At 47.2% G+C, this 16,568-nt stretch overlaps 5 protein-coding genes and 1 pseudogene across 5 annotated transcripts; 3 read left to right on the forward strand and 3 right to left on the reverse strand.

The window, feature by feature from the left end:
- The first annotated feature begins 25 nt into the window (after positions 1-25).
- On the forward strand, positions 26-1,302 carry LOC116736384 (histone H1-like; annotated as a pseudogene).
- A 387-nt stretch (positions 1,303-1,689) lies between these two features.
- On the forward strand, positions 1,690-16,489 carry LOC116736387 (histone H3-like). The gene is made up of 3 exons (XM_032588809.1): positions 1,690-2,089; positions 5,075-5,084; positions 15,871-16,489. Exons 1-3 carry the CDS (start codon positions 1,761-1,763, stop codon positions 16,186-16,188), a joined length of 657 nt encoding a protein of 218 aa, XP_032444700.1. The 5' UTR covers positions 1,690-1,760; the 3' UTR covers positions 16,189-16,489.
- On the reverse strand, positions 2,848-3,732 carry LOC116736382 (histone H2B 1/2-like). The gene has a single exon (XM_032588807.1). The coding sequence runs from the start codon at positions 3,612-3,614 to the stop codon at positions 3,240-3,242; it is 375 nt and encodes a 124-aa protein (XP_032444698.1). The 5' UTR covers positions 3,615-3,732; the 3' UTR covers positions 2,848-3,239.
- On the reverse strand, positions 4,830-5,729 carry LOC116736383 (histone H4). Its single transcript, XM_032588808.1, has one exon. It carries the CDS (start codon positions 5,429-5,431, stop codon positions 5,120-5,122), a length of 312 nt encoding a protein of 103 aa, XP_032444699.1. The 5' UTR covers positions 5,432-5,729; the 3' UTR covers positions 4,830-5,119.
- Positions 5,914-6,646, reverse strand: LOC116736378 (histone H2A-like). Its single transcript, XM_032588802.1, has one exon. It carries the CDS (start codon positions 6,582-6,584, stop codon positions 6,099-6,101), a length of 486 nt encoding a protein of 161 aa, XP_032444693.1. The 5' UTR covers positions 6,585-6,646; the 3' UTR covers positions 5,914-6,098.
- LOC116736380 (histone H2A-like) lies at positions 14,804-15,394 on the forward strand. The gene has a single exon (XM_032588804.1). The coding sequence runs from the start codon at positions 14,823-14,825 to the stop codon at positions 15,207-15,209; it is 387 nt and encodes a 128-aa protein (XP_032444695.1). The 5' UTR covers positions 14,804-14,822; the 3' UTR covers positions 15,210-15,394.
- Positions 16,490-16,568: the final 79 nt, after the last annotated feature.

A 16,568-nucleotide genomic window follows, 5' to 3' on the forward strand; every position in this document is an offset into this window, starting at 1 on the left:
TTTGAGCGTAAAACGAAGCGGAGAAAACACAAGTGTGGCCATGTTTGCGGCAGCGGCGGGGCGCGCGGGCTGGGTTGTCTCTTCACGGTTCTCATGGATGTTATAAGCGCCGCCTGCCGCTCAGAGCCGGACACGTCGAGAGGGAGACCGAGTGAGAAAGATGGCAGAAGAAGCTCCAGCAGCGGTGAAAGCCCCGGCGAAAGCCCCGAAGAAGAAGTCCGCTCCCCGGGCCAAGAAGGACGGACCCAGCCTGTCCAAGCTGATCGTGGCCGCCGTGGCCGACTCGAAGGAGCGCAAGGGAGTTTCTCTGGCGGCGCTGAAGAAGGTGCTGGCCGGGAAGGGCGTGGATGTGGCCAAGGCCAACAAGCGCATCAACACGGCCGTCACCAAGCTGGTGACCGGAGGAACCCTGAGCCAGACGAAAGGCACCGGGGCCTCGGGCTCGTTCAAGCTCGCCAAGAAGGAGCCCAAAGCGGCCAAGCCGGCCAAGAAGGTGGTGAAGAAGAAGGCTCCGGCCAAGGCCAAGAAGCCCGCCGCCAAGAAGGCCAGCACCCCCAAGAAACCCGCCGCCAAGAAAGCGGCGGCGGCGGCAGCGGCCAAGAAGTCCCCGAAGAAGGCCCCGGCCAAGAAAGCCGCCGCGGCCGCCAAAAAGGTGCCCAAGAAGAGCCCCAAGAAGGCCGCCGCCGCCGCCAAGAAGCCGAAGGCCGCCAAGAAGCCCGCGGCCAAGAAAGCGCCGGCCAGAAAGCCCGCGGCCAAGAAGGCCAAGAAGTAAACATCTGCCCCAAAACACCGCTTCATGCACCAAAGGCTCTTTTCAGAGCCACCACCTGCACACCTGAAGGCATCGTTCCTCCCTCCCTCCCTCCCCCCGTAGAGCTGCTGCTCTGTGCTGCACTTGGAGCCGCGCTGTGTTCAGGCAGCGGCGTCACAGACATGGAGCAAACGTGGAGCTCCATGTCCTTAGACGGAGGAAACCATGTTGGGTTTCTCTAACATTGTTACACATTTGTAGCGAGTGTCTAACATTTCTCACCGGCTCCGACTGGTCACAATGTCACATTTGACTCTTTATTATCGCAGCTCGGTCCAGTTCAGCTTGTTCAGCTGGATTCTAGGATTTTTACCTAGAAACTGTTTTACTGTTGATTGCAAAATATTCATCTGCTTTCATTCAGCCGAAAACAGTAACGTGAACAATGGAGTTATGATTCAGCCACAGTGAACCTTCTCATTCCGATATCATATTGAATTATTTTTCTACTTTATCTTTTTAAGAGAAGCCTGTAAAAAAAGCAGTGAAACAACGAGTCTGTCCTCATTTCGGTTTATTTCGTAGGCTGTTGGCCGGAACACTGAGCCTTTAGAAGTGCAAAGAACTGATTTAATGTTCACAGACGTGAATCTGGACCCGTTTTACTGACACTGTGCACAAGTAATTGTTGTCCTCGATCATTTCAATGCTGAGCACTGCAGTTAGAAAGCAACGCGTTTCGTGACAAGGATCCGCTCGCAGAAAACCCAACTTTCTTTCCCCCGAAACTGTAAACGCCTCCTCTTTTGTTAGGTAGATTTCTATCGCGCTTTATTTTGAAATTTCGAATCTAACCAATAGCCGAGTCCGCTGCGTTTCACTACGTCAGCAATGTGAGCCAATCAGAAGCTCCCTCGCGCCCCCAGCCTCCCTATAAAGCCCCGCCGCCCGGCTGGAGGATTCATCCGTTCACCGTGTGAAACGTGAAGCAGAAAAGCGAGTAAGCGCGATGGCCCGAACCAAGCAGACCGCCCGCAAGTCCACCGGCGGGAAGGCTCCCAGGAAGCAGCTGGCCACCAAGGCCGCCCGCAAGAGCGCCCCGGCTACCGGCGGAGTGAAGAAGCCTCACCGCTACAGGCCCGGCACCGTGGCTCTGCGGGAGATCCGCCGCTACCAGAAATCCACCGAGCTGCTCATCCGCAAGCTGCCCTTCCAGCGCCTGGTGCGAGAGATCGCCCAGGACTTCAAGACCGACCTGCGCTTCCAGAGCTCCGCCGTCATGGCTCTGCAGGAGGCCAGCGAGGCCTACCTGGTCGGCCTCTTCGAGGACACCAACCTGTGCGCCATCCACGCCAAGAGGGTCACCATCATGCCCAAAGACATCCAGCTGGCCCGCCGCATCCGCGGAGAGAGGGCCTAACCGCGCACACGGCCTCCGCACGGAACCAACGGCTCTTTTAAGAGCCACCGACGTGCCGACAAGGACAAACTTCCTGCTTCACGCTGAGCCTCAGCTGTGCGAACACACGACACGACACAAACACTGACTTCAACACGTTCACGCGCTTCAGGAGAACATTTACACGACACCAGACGAAACCACAACACGAACCGCTGCGCTCAAACACTGCCGCCTGCTGGCGGTGTTACAAATCACTGCTGTTAAGATGCACCAATTATTATCTAGCCTGAGAAAACTAACCCTTCATTCATTCATTCATTAGGAAATCAGAGAATTGATTTAACCGCCTTATTCAGCTGCTTGCGTCACTCTACGTCACACACTTCTGCAGAGACACAAACCCGCCCACTTTGAAAATCTACATTTTATCTTTATAAACCAACTGAACAATAAGCAAGGGAGATTTTAACAAAAACCTTGCAAACACTAAACTCACCAAGTTGCAGCATTTTCAGGACTCGGCCACGTTGAACCTGGACTGAAAGTGGCTTCAGAGCGCGAAGCGTCAACACCGGAACATGGGAACATGGGAACGGGGGAACGGGGGAACATGGGAACATGGGAACGGGGGAACATGGGAACAGGGGAACATGGGAACGGGGGAACGCTGCAAAACCACCGATTTATTTCATGGCCCTGTCTAAATCTGCTTGGGCCTTAATCCACAAAGGAGGTCAACATGTGCAAAGGTGGATCAAAATGTGGAGATCTTTCAATCAGGGTGGGTGTAAAAAGCTCCAATATCGTAGAAATTACATGAATAAATAAACGTTGACAAAGCTTAAGGCCAGCAGAGTTGGAAACTGTCCAGCTTAAAACCTGACGTGTGAAGTTGGTCTGTTGAAAACCTGCTGTCCACATGAAGCAGGGCCAACGGTAACTAATGGATTATTAAACCTTTTATTTGACACATTTGAACCGAAATGAAGTCAACACAAGTGATGGTTCTGATCAGACAGGCTTTTCTCCCAGGTCCATTTGTGTGGCCCTTAAAAGGGCCTTTGTTGTTGGTGGGAAGCGGCAGCTTCACTTGGAGCTGGTGTACTTGGTGACCGCCTTGGTGCCCTCGGACACGGCGTGCTTGGCCAGCTCTCCGGGCAGCAGGAGGCGCACGGCCGTCTGGATCTCCCTGGAGGTGATGGTGGAGCGCTTGTTGTAGTGAGCCAGGCGGGACGCCTCGGAGGCGATGCGCTCGAAGATGTCGTTGACGAACGAGTTCATGATGCTCATGGCCTTGGACGAGATGCCGGTATCGGGGTGGACCTGCTTCAGCACCTTGTACACGTAGATGGCGTAGCTCTCCTTCCTGGTCTTTCTCTTCTTCTTGCCTCCCTTGCCGGCCGTCTTGGTCACGGCTTTCTTGGAGCCCTTCTTGGGCGCAGACTTGGCGGGTTCGGGCATCCTCACGGCTTCCTGGGAAACAGCGACAGCGAATGATGTGCGCAGGCGCGTGGACGCCTCTTATACAGGCTGCACGCTAATCTCGCTGCGCCGTCGCCTCGATCTCATTGGCTCAGCTCACCACGCGCTCCAAGCGGCCGTTGGCTCTCCGCCTCTCCGAGGCCCGCTCCGGCTGTTCTGCTGCAGGGCTTCATCACGGGCCGCTTTTCTACCCGTCATTGCCGACCTTGGGACTCAAAGGCTTCAACTCGTTTGCTGCTCTAGCTGCACTCATTCTGGCTCGTCTCTGATGTAAAACCGAACAGAGGGCAGCGGAACCATTCCGTTTAAACATCCCCGGATAACGACACGTGAAAGCTCTTGGTCTCTTCCTCAAGTCACAGTGTCCTCTTGCTGATGGCTCACAGTTGGCTTTGATGTGATCACAATACTGCATAAAACACAACTAAAAGCTCAATGAGACAGTCACATGGCAAATGATAAAGTCATAGAATGAAATAGAAAACATTCACGGGCTGATTGATCCAAGACTTTCCAAACACACAGAGACCGAGCCGCCTCATCCGCAGAGCTGGCTCCGTGGCCGGTGTGAGCCTGGAGTCTGTGGAGACGGTGGTGGAACAGAGGACACCGTCTAGACCCAGGCTGGTCCTGGAGAACACCAGCCGTCCTCTGTACACTGTTTTCTCCAACCAGAGGAGGCCCTTCAGGGACAGGTTCCTCTCACTGGGTTGTTCCACTGAGAGGATTAATTAAAAACTCCTTTGTCCCGCGGGCCATTAGGCTTTATAATGCTGAAAGGGAGGGAGACGGGGTAACTAGTATTTTAACATATTTAAGCACTTTTACTAGACCTCGTTTTAGTGGTAATGTATTTATTTATTATATTCTTGTACCTTTTATGGATGTCTCCAGCTGTACGATTTTAATGCTGTGTGGATGTGAATTAATGTGTGAGCAACAGATAACCTCAGTTTCCCTATGGGATTAATAAAGTTTAACCTAACCTAACCTAACCCATCTCAAGCACCTCTCGTCTTAAACTGGCCTTGTAGGCCCTCAAGCCTAAGGGTCTTAAAATATGCATAATGCAACATGAGACACACAAACTATACATCCGTGGCACTAAAACACATCAGAAGACCAACGGATGAACCTACAGTACGTTCAGATCCAAATATAATGTTACTCTAGTGTCTGCAGACAGCTGGCTGCGATGATGTCAGGCGAGTTTATTGAACACGTTTATGGCACAAAGTTTATTTGGCAAGAATTTCATGAGAAGCTGGGAAAGGCTCCAGGAAGGAGAAAACAAAACCTAGCACGTTAGAAAACAACATCTGGCAGCAATCGGCGCAGAGCAGCTCGGTGTTCCAGGTTCACCACATTCTGAGTGTTTCAGGAGTCAAACAGTTAGACGGAGGAAGCATGTCTTGAGAAGTGTGGGTGGCTCTTAAAAGAGCCGTTGTTGTTGTTTGTTGGGTTGGGTTCGGACCGGACCAGATTTAGCCTCCGAAGCCGTATAGGGTTCGGCCCTGCCTCTTCAGGGCGTACACCACGTCCATGGCGGTCACCGTCTTCCTCTTGGCGTGCTCCGTGTACGTCACGGCGTCACGGATCACGTTCTCTAGGAACACCTTCAGCACGCCGCGGGTCTCCTCGTAGATCAGGCCGGAGATGCGCTTGACTCCGCCGCGGCGAGCCAGGCGGCGGATGGCGGGCTTGGTGATGCCCTGGATGTTGTCGCGGAGGACTTTACGGTGCCGCTTGGCGCCGCCCTTCCCGAGTCCCTTGCCTCCCTTTCCACGGCCACTCATGATTCTCTCGCTGTGCGTCGACGACGAGACACTGACTGCGGAAGGCTGGGCGTCCGGATTTCAATACATGTCGCGGACCTAAGTGAAGACAGTCGGCCAGACACTGTTTCTACTTCCGCCTCAAGTTGCCAACGACCAGCGGACGCACTTCCGCTCAGAGAACCGGATTGTAAAATAAAACACCGTCAAAAACTAGGAAGTAGTGGAGTGGGAGCGTCTCAAAGGTTCCCCGTCACTTCATGTGGAAATAAAAGATGGAAACAAAACAAAAATTCATTTGACCGCAATCAATCAATCAATCAATCAATCAATCAATCCCTCCCTCCCTCCCTCTCAGGCCGGTGAAACGTCCAGTCCAGAGGCTTTTCCACCATTTGAAGTTAGACGAGCAAAGAGCACAATCCTGCATCTGATTATTGGAGACCCAAAGAAATCCCGCAAATCTTTTTATCTGCAACGTTTCATTGTTGTGGGAAACATTTAGCATTTCATCTTTATTCCTTTTTAAAGTTGATCGCCTCTCTCTAGGGTGACTGCTGTTTACTGGAGCTTAATTTATTATAGTATATATCATGCAACTCGAGTGGACTTTAGAAACTCTGGCTCTTCGGACGGAAGTGGGTGGCTCTTAAAAGAGCCGTTGGGTTGTCGCTCGGGCTGCGGACGTTCACTTGGCCTTGGCCGGCTTCTCGGTCTTCTTGGGCAGCAGGACAGCCTGGATGTTGGGCAGGACGCCTCCCTGGGCGATGGTCACGCCGCCCAGCAGCTTGTTCAGCTCCTCGTCGTTGCGGACGGCCAGCTGCAGGTGGCGGGGGATGATCCTGGTCTTCTTGTTGTCGCGGGCCGCGTTCCCGGCCAGCTCCAGGATCTCGGCGGTCAGGTACTCCAGAACCGCAGCCAGGTACACCGGAGCTCCGGCACCGACGCGCTCGGCGTAGTTCCCCTTACGCAGCAGCCTGTGGACACGGCCCACGGGGAACTGGAGCCCCGCACGGGACGAGCGGGTCTTGGCCTTGGCCCTGGCTTTGCCACCGGTCTTTCCGCGTCCAGACATCTTGTCTCGCTCAAACGCACTTCCGCTCTCCACCGACAGGAGGACAGAACGCTTCACACGAGAGCGTCGGGGATTTATACCTGCCACCTCTTCACTCATTGGTTGCACAGCAGCACAAACGTAATCCTCCAATCGCAACAGTGCGCGTCAAGTTCTCACAGTAGACACAACACTTCCGCTCGCCGCCGGATGCGGCCTACAAAATAAAACACCGAAGCTCGGCGGCCTAAGTGATGTTTTATCACAGCACGAAAAGGTTGAGAGAAAATAACATTTATTAGTCCGAGTTAGAGCCCAGAGTGTTTTATCCTTTTTAAGTTCTGTACAGTCAGATGTGTTTTTACTACAAGAATGTTCACTCCCGTTTTTAAAGAATTACACCCGGTGGCAGGACTTGTGGCCACGGCCGTCTATATGGAGCGGCTCCAACGAAAATAAAAATGACGGCGTGGCCATTTTAATAAACAACCCGCACATCCTGGTGAAGGGGAGCACCGTGGTGAGAGAGGGACGAGCACTTCTAGCAAATCTGACTTTTAACGGACAGGATTTTAACCTCCTAAATATTTATGGCTTTAATGACAAACACGACAGGTATGACTTTTTAGAGGAACTGCAGCCCCACATGCTGGGAACAAAACCTTTAATAATTGGGGAGATTTTAATTGTATTTTATCTAGAAAAGACAGGAAAAGAAACAGACAATTAAAAATGATAAAGAGTGATTTTAGTAGCTTTTAACCTCCCACCTGCTTTTATACGGAAATTTTTAGAACATTTTAAACTAGAAGGAGAGGAGAGCAAGATTTTAACAAATCATCGTTTTATTATTTCTGTTGTGCAGGACCGGGAACCAGTGACTCCAGTGCGCGGCCTCCTGTATGGAGACGCCTCCACCGTTTGGCGCAACGTGAGCCGTCCCGTCCTTCCAAACAGACTCCAGGATGTCATGGATGGTGGCTCATGGGATCCTGCCGGTCGGAGCCGTCATGCACTCCCGCGGCATGTCTGCAACGTCCATCTGCCCCCGACCCGGTTGTGGCGCGCCGGAGTCGGTGAGGCACCTGCTGTGGGAGTGCAGCGCTGCTGTGGACCTGTGGGCGAAAGCCGGCTCCTTGCAATTCCCACACTTGCCAGCAAGGGAGGTCCTCCATGGGCAGCTAGTGCTGTACGGGGTGAGCCAGCTGAAAATAAAGAAAAAGGACTTCGCTGAGATGTGGCTCACCCTAGCCACCATCAAAGACGCCATTTGGACCTCCAGAAACTTGCTGGTGAGCAGGCGCAGGCAGATCCCCCCCGTGGCTGTGATCCGGATGGCGGCAGAAAAAAGAGAAACATCAAGGGCTGCAGGTGGCGCGCCAAGGACACAGCCACCAAGAAGAATCGCCTGCGCCTCCGTGGACGAAGGAGCCGGCGCTCCACGAGCAGAGGTCCGAGCAGCGGCGGCCTGGCTCTCCGGGTGAGGCAGGAGGGAAGGAGCTTCAGGGCGGGTTTCCCCTCTGAGCACCAGCACCGTTTGGAAGGTCGGGACGGCCCCGGACTTGGGAAGGAGTCACCCCGGTCCTGCTCAACTTTTATTAACACACAGAGATTTTGTATTTTATATTATTGTTCTTAGCTTCTTTTAGTGTAAACTGATGAATTTGCAAGTTTTTGAAAATTTCTGTATAATTGTAATATGTAATGTTTTAAATGCTTAAAGTAACAATAAAAATTTTCAAAAGAAAAAAAAACATTTATTAGTCTGTATCTGTGACGGCAGCACATCAAGGAGACAGACAAATAATTAAACAAAAGATTATTTTGACTAAGAAAGATTCAGGTTGATTCGTCACTGATGATCTAATTTTATAGATCAGTTATTGAATCCATTCAATATTGAACCATTTTTATCCCCTTTATCTTAGTGTTGGTCAAAAATGCACTTAGAGTAAAACATGTCTATTAATAATATCTTAAGATTTGAACAATGCACACTTACAGAACTGTTTAACAGGAAAAGATAAAGACATTCTGACACATTTCCAGTTCCAGTCCCCAGTATGAAAAATAACAGCTTCAAACTTTTCTCTGTTCCTAAAGCAATTTCTCTTTTCGATGCAGGACGATGCAACCAGGGTAATTTTTACTATTGCTGTTAGATTCACTTTTATTTATTTCATTAACTTAAAGATTTATTTTCAAAAGATCTCCTTTCCTTAATTTCTTTTAAACACAAAAATAACAGAGAACAAGGATCTTCAGTGGCTCCGTTCTCACCTGGTTTTAGTGTCACATGACCAGCTGCTGTTACCTGTCTGTCTGTCTGTCTGTCTGTCTGTCTGAGCGCTCTTGTCTGTGTAAAACAGATTTACGGATCACTTTTTTAGATAAAATATTCTGTGAAATTAGTAAATGTTCCTACAATATTTGATCTTTAAAACAAATAAACTGAGAGCAAAGAACAACTGCAGACAAATTACTGTCATAACCTTCACTAATGATGTGACTTATATTAATAAATATAAATGAGGATGAGGTTAAATTTGTTTGCTGCAGCTTCTTGAGGTAAATCAATTAAGACAACTCAGAAAAACTGACTGGGAAAAATATATTAGACTTTATTTTTGACAAATGAGAATCCTGTTGTAGCTTAAACATTCTGAATTATTCTGGGGTGTAATGAGAAATCCCTCAATATAATAATTCAGATAGTATTCAGTTAATGAAGCAGAATAATACTGTAATAAAGGAATATTTAATTGTACTCATTACATTTCATGCAGTTAAAGGAAAAGGCCACAAGGTGGCAGTATTGTATTGGAAGTCATGATGTTTTTTAAAAAACTTTATTTCAAAACAAATAACATTAACATACATAAATATCACAATATTCTAAAAAAATAAGGAGTAATCACAAACATTGACAATGTGGATCTTAAGGTTTTGCAATCATCAAACTAGAATAAATAATTAATTAAAAAAAGTTAAATAAATATATAGATAAATTGTTAAATTTTTTATTTTATGTCCTTAACAAAAGTGCCAAATATTTATTCAAAAACATATAATAAAGGGTCTTTTACAGCAACAGAAAAATAAAACTAACAAATATAAAGGGATCTGCTTATGAGATAAAGTAAAATTTCTGAAGAAAAATAATGTTTTTACAAGTTTCTTATTATTAAAGTTAAGATTTCAAAGAGGCAGTTTATGTCTTTAAAATTAGTTTCTTTAAAGTTATTAAAAGATGGGATTTTTTTCACTCCATTTCAAGTTGAGGATTGGAGTCATAAAGGATAATTGTGTGGCAGCTGAAGGAGGAACAGCTTGTCCTGCTCTCTCCCGTCTTTACTGATAACTTTGCCTGAGCTATTTTTAAAGTGACAGTTTTTATAGTTATATTCACATTTTCAACATCATAACTGGATTACTACAAACCTAAGGACTGGGGGATTTTCTTACTTTTATTTTTACCTTACTTTTCTTCATCTCCAAGTTGAACCAGGACAAAATGCCTCCGGCCGACCCCAAGGACATTAGCAGTATTATACAACGACTTCAGTCTATAGAAAGGAAGATCAAACTGCTGGAGGTGAACTTTGAAATCAACGCTAACTGTGGAAATCAGACAACTCTTCCTCAAATCAACGGAGAGGTCGTACGCCTCGCATCAAGCAGCCCACCCTGGAACGCTCTGGGTGCCAAGCCGAAGCAAACGTCTCACACCGCAGATCTGATGAGGCGACTGACAGGGAGAACCCCTCACCTGGACGAATCAGCGTGGCCGGCTCTGAGCCGAAACCCACCTTCAACCTCAACACCTGCTCCACCAAAGAAAAACAAACAAGCAGCTGCAACCAAAACGGTTCCACCGACCCGCTCCCAAGGACAGAGCGACCAGCCCGGGCCTCAAAACATTCTGACTGTGTGGGAATCCCACTGAAAAACAGATTTTCTGTACTCCAGCCTGAGCCTCTGAGTGAAACCTCGCTTTCAAACATCAACAATGAGGCAAGTCCAACACATCCACCCCCTAAAGACAAAGCGGCTACCAGGAAAACGAAAGGTATGCCAAGAGTGCTTATTGTTGGAGATGAGGCAGTAAATGGAATCAGTCACGTTTGCAATCCCAAGAAAATGAGAATGATTTCTTTTCCTGGTGACACTGTATCTGATTTAACTCGTAAAGTTCTTTCGCTGACCGCTGATCAGCCAGATATTGAGTCTTTAGTTGTGAATGTTGGAGCCAACGATGTGGCAAAGCAGAAATCTGAGATTCTGAAAAAGGACTTTAATATTCTACTGGAAACTATGGGAAAGTTAAAAATGAAGTTATTTCTCAGTGGTCCAATTCCATCACCTCAATGGGGAGACGAAAAACACTCCAGGCTGGACATGATAAACAAATGGCTGATTAAAAGCTGCTCTGCCAGCTCAGTGACCTTCATCGATAACCTCTGGATCTATTGGCAGCGCTTTCACCTCTTTGGAAGAAGCGGACGCAATCTTAATAAACATGGGATAAAGTTGCTCACTGCAAATCTTTTTCATTTTATCAACAAGGACAGCAACGTGATCATCGCTTCAGAAGAACAGGCTCAAGGATTTCTGACTAGGATGAAACCTTATCAGGAACAAAAACAAGCTGATACATCGACTGGAGACGGAGCGACTGGTTCCCTTCCTCCTTCTCCCCTCCCTCTCTGCTCACCCACTTATTCACAGGATTCACAAGATACACATGGAGAAATGTCTTCTGGACCGGAGTTTCTTAAATTTACAGATGGAATGAATCAACAGGTTGTACTTGGGACGTCTCTCCTTAGCGCTCACGTAGCAGACCTCACTTCATTTAAGCCACCTGACTCTAACGTCCCAGAGGATCCATCACTCTGTGTTTCTGAGGTCTGAGGCCGGGGTCCAGACTTTATCTTTACGCCCTTCTTGCTCCAGAATGTGTCTGGCCCCTCGGCACTGCAGAACAGGACATTACCTGTCCGGATCACTACAAGAAAATTTACAAGAAACAGAAACATAAAATATAGGGGACCTAATTCAAACATCAGAATGTTCCCCTGCCTAAAGGAACCTCAGACTGAAGATTTCTTGGCCTCCAAGTCACTTAAACTCTTTTAAATCCCAGATCTCTCTGTGCTAAAGCTCTATTAATTAATGATTTCATCACTGAGCATAATATCCATGTTATGTTTCTGACAGAAACATGGTTGAATGATAATAATGAATCGATCGTACTAATTGAATCTGCGCCTCCTAACTACAATTTCTTCAGTGAGAATAGAAAACACAAAAAAGGAGGAGGCGTGGCTTCAATATTTAAGAATACCATAAATTGTAGTAAAATCTCTTTGGGTCACTTCACCTCTTCTGAGTATCTTGGAATTGAGGTTAAAGGTCACAAACGAACTTTGACAGTAACTTTATACAAAACTCCAACTTTTGTGGAAAATTTCTTTACTGACTTGAATGAACTTCTATCTCTTATATGTATTGATTATGATTGTTTAATAATTGTCGGTGATTCAACATTCATGTTGACAACCCCCAAGACAGAGGGGCAAAAAAGCTCGCTAATATTTTAGAGACTTTTGGTCCAACACAACATGTCAAACAAGCAACACACACTCAAGGACACACACTGGACCTGGTTATCAGTAAGGGTGTGAATATTTCCAATGTCTCTGTAACTGATGTCGCCTGTCGCATCACTTCCTGTTCTCTTTGAAAGTTCTTTATCTTTTAACCCACTTGGACAAACAGCAACCATCACAAAACGTTCTCTCACTGAAAACACAGCAGAAACTTTTAATCAAATCTACTCTTCTTCCTCACCCTTAAGCTGTAATGATGTAGATAAGTTGGTAAATGATTTTCAGTCTAAAGTTTCAGATATTATTGATTCCATTAAAATGAAGGTTGTGTCTGGTAAAAAGAAATCTCCATGGAGAAATGCACAAACAGTTAGATCTGCAAGACAACTCTGCCGTAGAGCAGAACGAAAATGGCGTAAAACTCAACTCCACGTTCATTGTGACATCTATAAAGAAAGACTACGTAACTATCATTTAACACTAAAACATGCAAGAGAGGCTTTCTTTGCAGATGTCATAAACAAAAACATTAATAATGCTCGACCTTTATTTGCAACAGTTGACAGAATCACAAACCCTCCTGTGACGTTACCGCCTGAATTCCAATGTATTGCCGCCTGCAACCAGTTTTCCAGCTTCTTTTCAGAGAAAATTAATAAAATCAGAGGATTAATCTGTACATCCACTATAAAGTCAGTACCAATGCTGTGCCCAAACAAAACAAATACAGGAAAAATGACCCAATTTCAACTACTTAATTATAAAACCCTACAGGAAATTATAAGTCAATAAGCTCCAGTTCCTGCTGTCTGGATGTCCTAGATCTATAACTCTAGAACATTTCTTTAAGAAAGTCCTGCCTGTTATTGCTGCTGATCTGATCCAGATAGTAACTCATGGCTCTCATCAGGCGTTTTCCCCCAGGCTTTGAAAACAGCAGTAATCAAACCACTTATAAAAAAGAACAATCTGGACAAATCACTACTGCAGAATTACAGGCCGACCTCTGACCTCTGACCTCCCATTCATCAGCAAAGTTATTGAAAAAGCTTTTAAACAATTAACTAGCTTCCTAACGATAACCAACCGCTTTGACTCCTTCCAGTCTGGTTTCCATGGTTACCACAGCACAGAGACTGGCCTAGTCAAAGTGTTCAATGACATCCATATAAATACGGACTGTGGCAGAACCACAGTTCTGGTTCTGTTGGACCTCAGTGTTGACCATGACATATTACTGAATCGACTGGAGAGTTGGGTCGGACTCTCCGGTCCAGTGCTTAACTGGTTTGAATCCTACATAAAGAACAGGGATTTCTTTGTTTCAATTGAAAACTTTTCATCAAAGAGGTCAAAGGTCACATGTGGGGTACCCCAAGGTTCAATCCTAGGGCCCCTTTTATTCAATATTTATATGCTCCCACTAGCTCAGGTTATAACAGGAAATAATATTAGCTACCATAACTATGCAGATGACACACAGCTCTACATTACGATGTCACCAGGTGACCTTTGACCCCATCCAATCACTGAACAGATGCTTAGAACAGATAAATGTGTGGATGTGCCAAAACTTTCTCCAGCTGAACAGAAACAAAACTGAAGTTATTATTTTTGGACCTAAAGAGGAACGATCTAGAGATATAGATCTAGAGTCATAGATCTAGAGTTATGGATCTAGAGTTATAGATCTAGAGTCACAGATCTAGAGTTATAGATCTAGAGTTATAGATCTAGAGTTATAGATCTAGAGTTATAGATCTAGAGTTATAGATCTAGAGTCAATGCACAGCTTCAGTTATTACAACTGAAAACCAGCGATCAGCCCGAAACCTGGGAGTAGTGATGGACTCTGACCTGAACCTCCAGAGCCACATAAAGACAGTTACAAAGTCGGCCTTCTATCACCTGAAGAACATTTCCAGGATTAAAGGACTAATGTCTCAGCCAGATCTAGAGAAACTCATCCATGCCTTCATCTTCAGTCGTATTGATTATTGCAACAACGTCTTCACAGGTCTGTCCAACAAATCAATCAAACAGCTGCAGCTGATCCAGAATGCTGCTGCTGGCGTTCTGACTAAAACCAGGAAGATAGAGCACATAACACCAGTTTTAAAGTCCCTCCACTGGCTCCCTGTAGCTCAAAGAATAGACTTTAAAATACTGTTGTTAGTTTATAAATCACTGAACGGCTTAGCACCACAATACATTAAAGATCTGCTGTTGTTGTATCAACCCTCCAGACCTCTCAGGTTCTGGTTCTGGTTCTGCTCTGCATCCCCAGAACCAGAACCAAACGAGGAGAAGCAGCTTTCAGCATCTATGCACCACAAATTTGGAACAAACTTCCAGAAAACTGTAAAACAGCTGAAACACTGACTTCTTTTAAATCTCGACTAAAAACCCACCTGTTTAGAATTGTATTTGAAACGTAATCAATTATGGAACTTGACTTAATGCTTTGTTTTGATTATTGATTCTATATTGCATTGTGTTTCTGTGTTTGTAATGATGTAAAGCACTTTGAAATGTCTTGCTGCTGAAATGTGCTATACAAATAAAATTTGATTGATTGATTGATACTGTGAGAACTTGACGCGCACTGTTGCGATTGGAGGATTACGTTTGTGCTGCTGTGCAACCAATGAGTGAAGAGGTGGCAGGTATAAATCCCCGACGCTCTCGTGTGAAGTGTTCTGTCCTCCTGTCGGTGGAGAGCGGAAGTGCGTTTGAGTGAGACAAGATGTCTGGACGCGGAAAGACCGGTGGCAAAGCCAGGGCCAAGGCCAAGACCCGCTCGTCCCGTGCGGGGCTCCAGTTCCCCGTGGGCCGTGTCCACAGGCTGCTGCGTAAGGGGAACTACGCCGAGCGCGTCGGTGCCGGAGCTCCGGTGTACCTGGCTGCGGTTCTGGAGTACCTGACCGCCGAGATCCTGGAGCTGGCCGGGAACGCGGCCCGCGACAACAAGAAGACCAGGATCATCCCCCGCCACCTGCAGCTGGCCGTCCGCAACGACGAGGAGCTGAACAAGCTGCTGGGCGGCGTGACCATCGCCCAGGGAGGCGTCCTGCCCAACATCCAGGCTGTCCTGCTGCCCAAGAAGACCGAGAAGCCGGCCAAGGCCAAGTGAACGTCCGCAGCCCGAGCGACAACCCAACGGCTCTTTTAAGAGCCACCCACTTCCGTCCGAAGAGCCAGAGTTTCTAAAGTCCACTCGAGTTGCATGATATATACTATAATAAATTAAGCTCCAGTAAACAGCAGTCACCCTAGAGAGAGGCGATCAACTTTAAAAAGGAATAAAGATGAAATGCTAAATGTTTCCCACAACAATGAAACGTTGCAGATAAAAAGATTTGCGGGATTTCTTTGGGTCTCCAATAATCAGATGCAGGATTGTGCTCTTTGCTCGTCTAACTTCAAATGGTGGAAAAGCCTCTGGACTGGACGTTTCACCGGCCTGAGAGGGAGGGAGGGAGGGATTGATTGATTGATTGATTGATTGATTGATTGCGGTCAAATGAATTTTTGTTTTGTTTCCATCTTTTATTTCCACATGAAGTGACGGGGAACCTTTGAGACGCTCCCACTCCACTACTTCCTAGTTTTTGACGGTGTTTTATTTTACAATCCGGTTCTCTGAGCGGAAGTGCGTCCGCTGGTCGTTGGCAACTTGAGGCGGAAGTAGAAACAGTGTCTGGCCGACTGTCTTCACTTAGGTCCGCGACATGTATTGAAATCCGGACGCCCAGCCTTCCGCAGTCAGTGTCTCGTCGTCGACGCACAGCGAGAGAATCATGAGTGGCCGTGGAAAGGGAGGCAAGGGACTCGGGAAGGGCGGCGCCAAGCGGCACCGTAAAGTCCTCCGCGACAACATCCAGGGCATCACCAAGCCCGCCATCCGCCGCCTGGCTCGCCGCGGCGGAGTCAAGCGCATCTCCGGCCTGATCTACGAGGAGACCCGCGGCGTGCTGAAGGTGTTCCTAGAGAACGTGATCCGTGACGCCGTGACGTACACGGAGCACGCCAAGAGGAAGACGGTGACCGCCATGGACGTGGTGTACGCCCTGAAGAGGCAGGGCCGAACCCTGTACGGCTTCGGAGGCTAAATCTGGTCCGGTCCGAACCCAACCCAACCCAACAAACAACAACAACAACAACGGCTCTTTTAAGAGCCACCCACACTTCTCAAGACATGCTTCCTCCGTCTAACTGTTTGACTCCTGAAACACTCAGAATGTGGTGAACCTGGAACACCGAGCTGCTCTGCGCCGATTGCTGCCAGATGTTGTTTTCTAACGTGCTAGGTTTTGTTTTCTCCTTCCTGGAGCCTTTCCCAGCTTCTCATGAAATTCTTGCCAAATAAACTTTGTGCCATAAACGTGTTCAATAAACTCGCCTGACATCATCGCAGCCAGCTGTCTGCAGACACTAGAGTAACATTATATTTGGATCTGAACGTACTGTAGGTTCATCCGTTGGTCTTCTG

Source organism: Xiphophorus hellerii, chromosome 17 (genome assembly GCF_003331165.1).
Source record: "Xiphophorus hellerii strain 12219 chromosome 17, Xiphophorus_hellerii-4.1, whole genome shotgun sequence".
Lineage (NCBI taxonomy): Eukaryota > Metazoa > Chordata > Actinopteri > Cyprinodontiformes > Poeciliidae > Xiphophorus > Xiphophorus hellerii.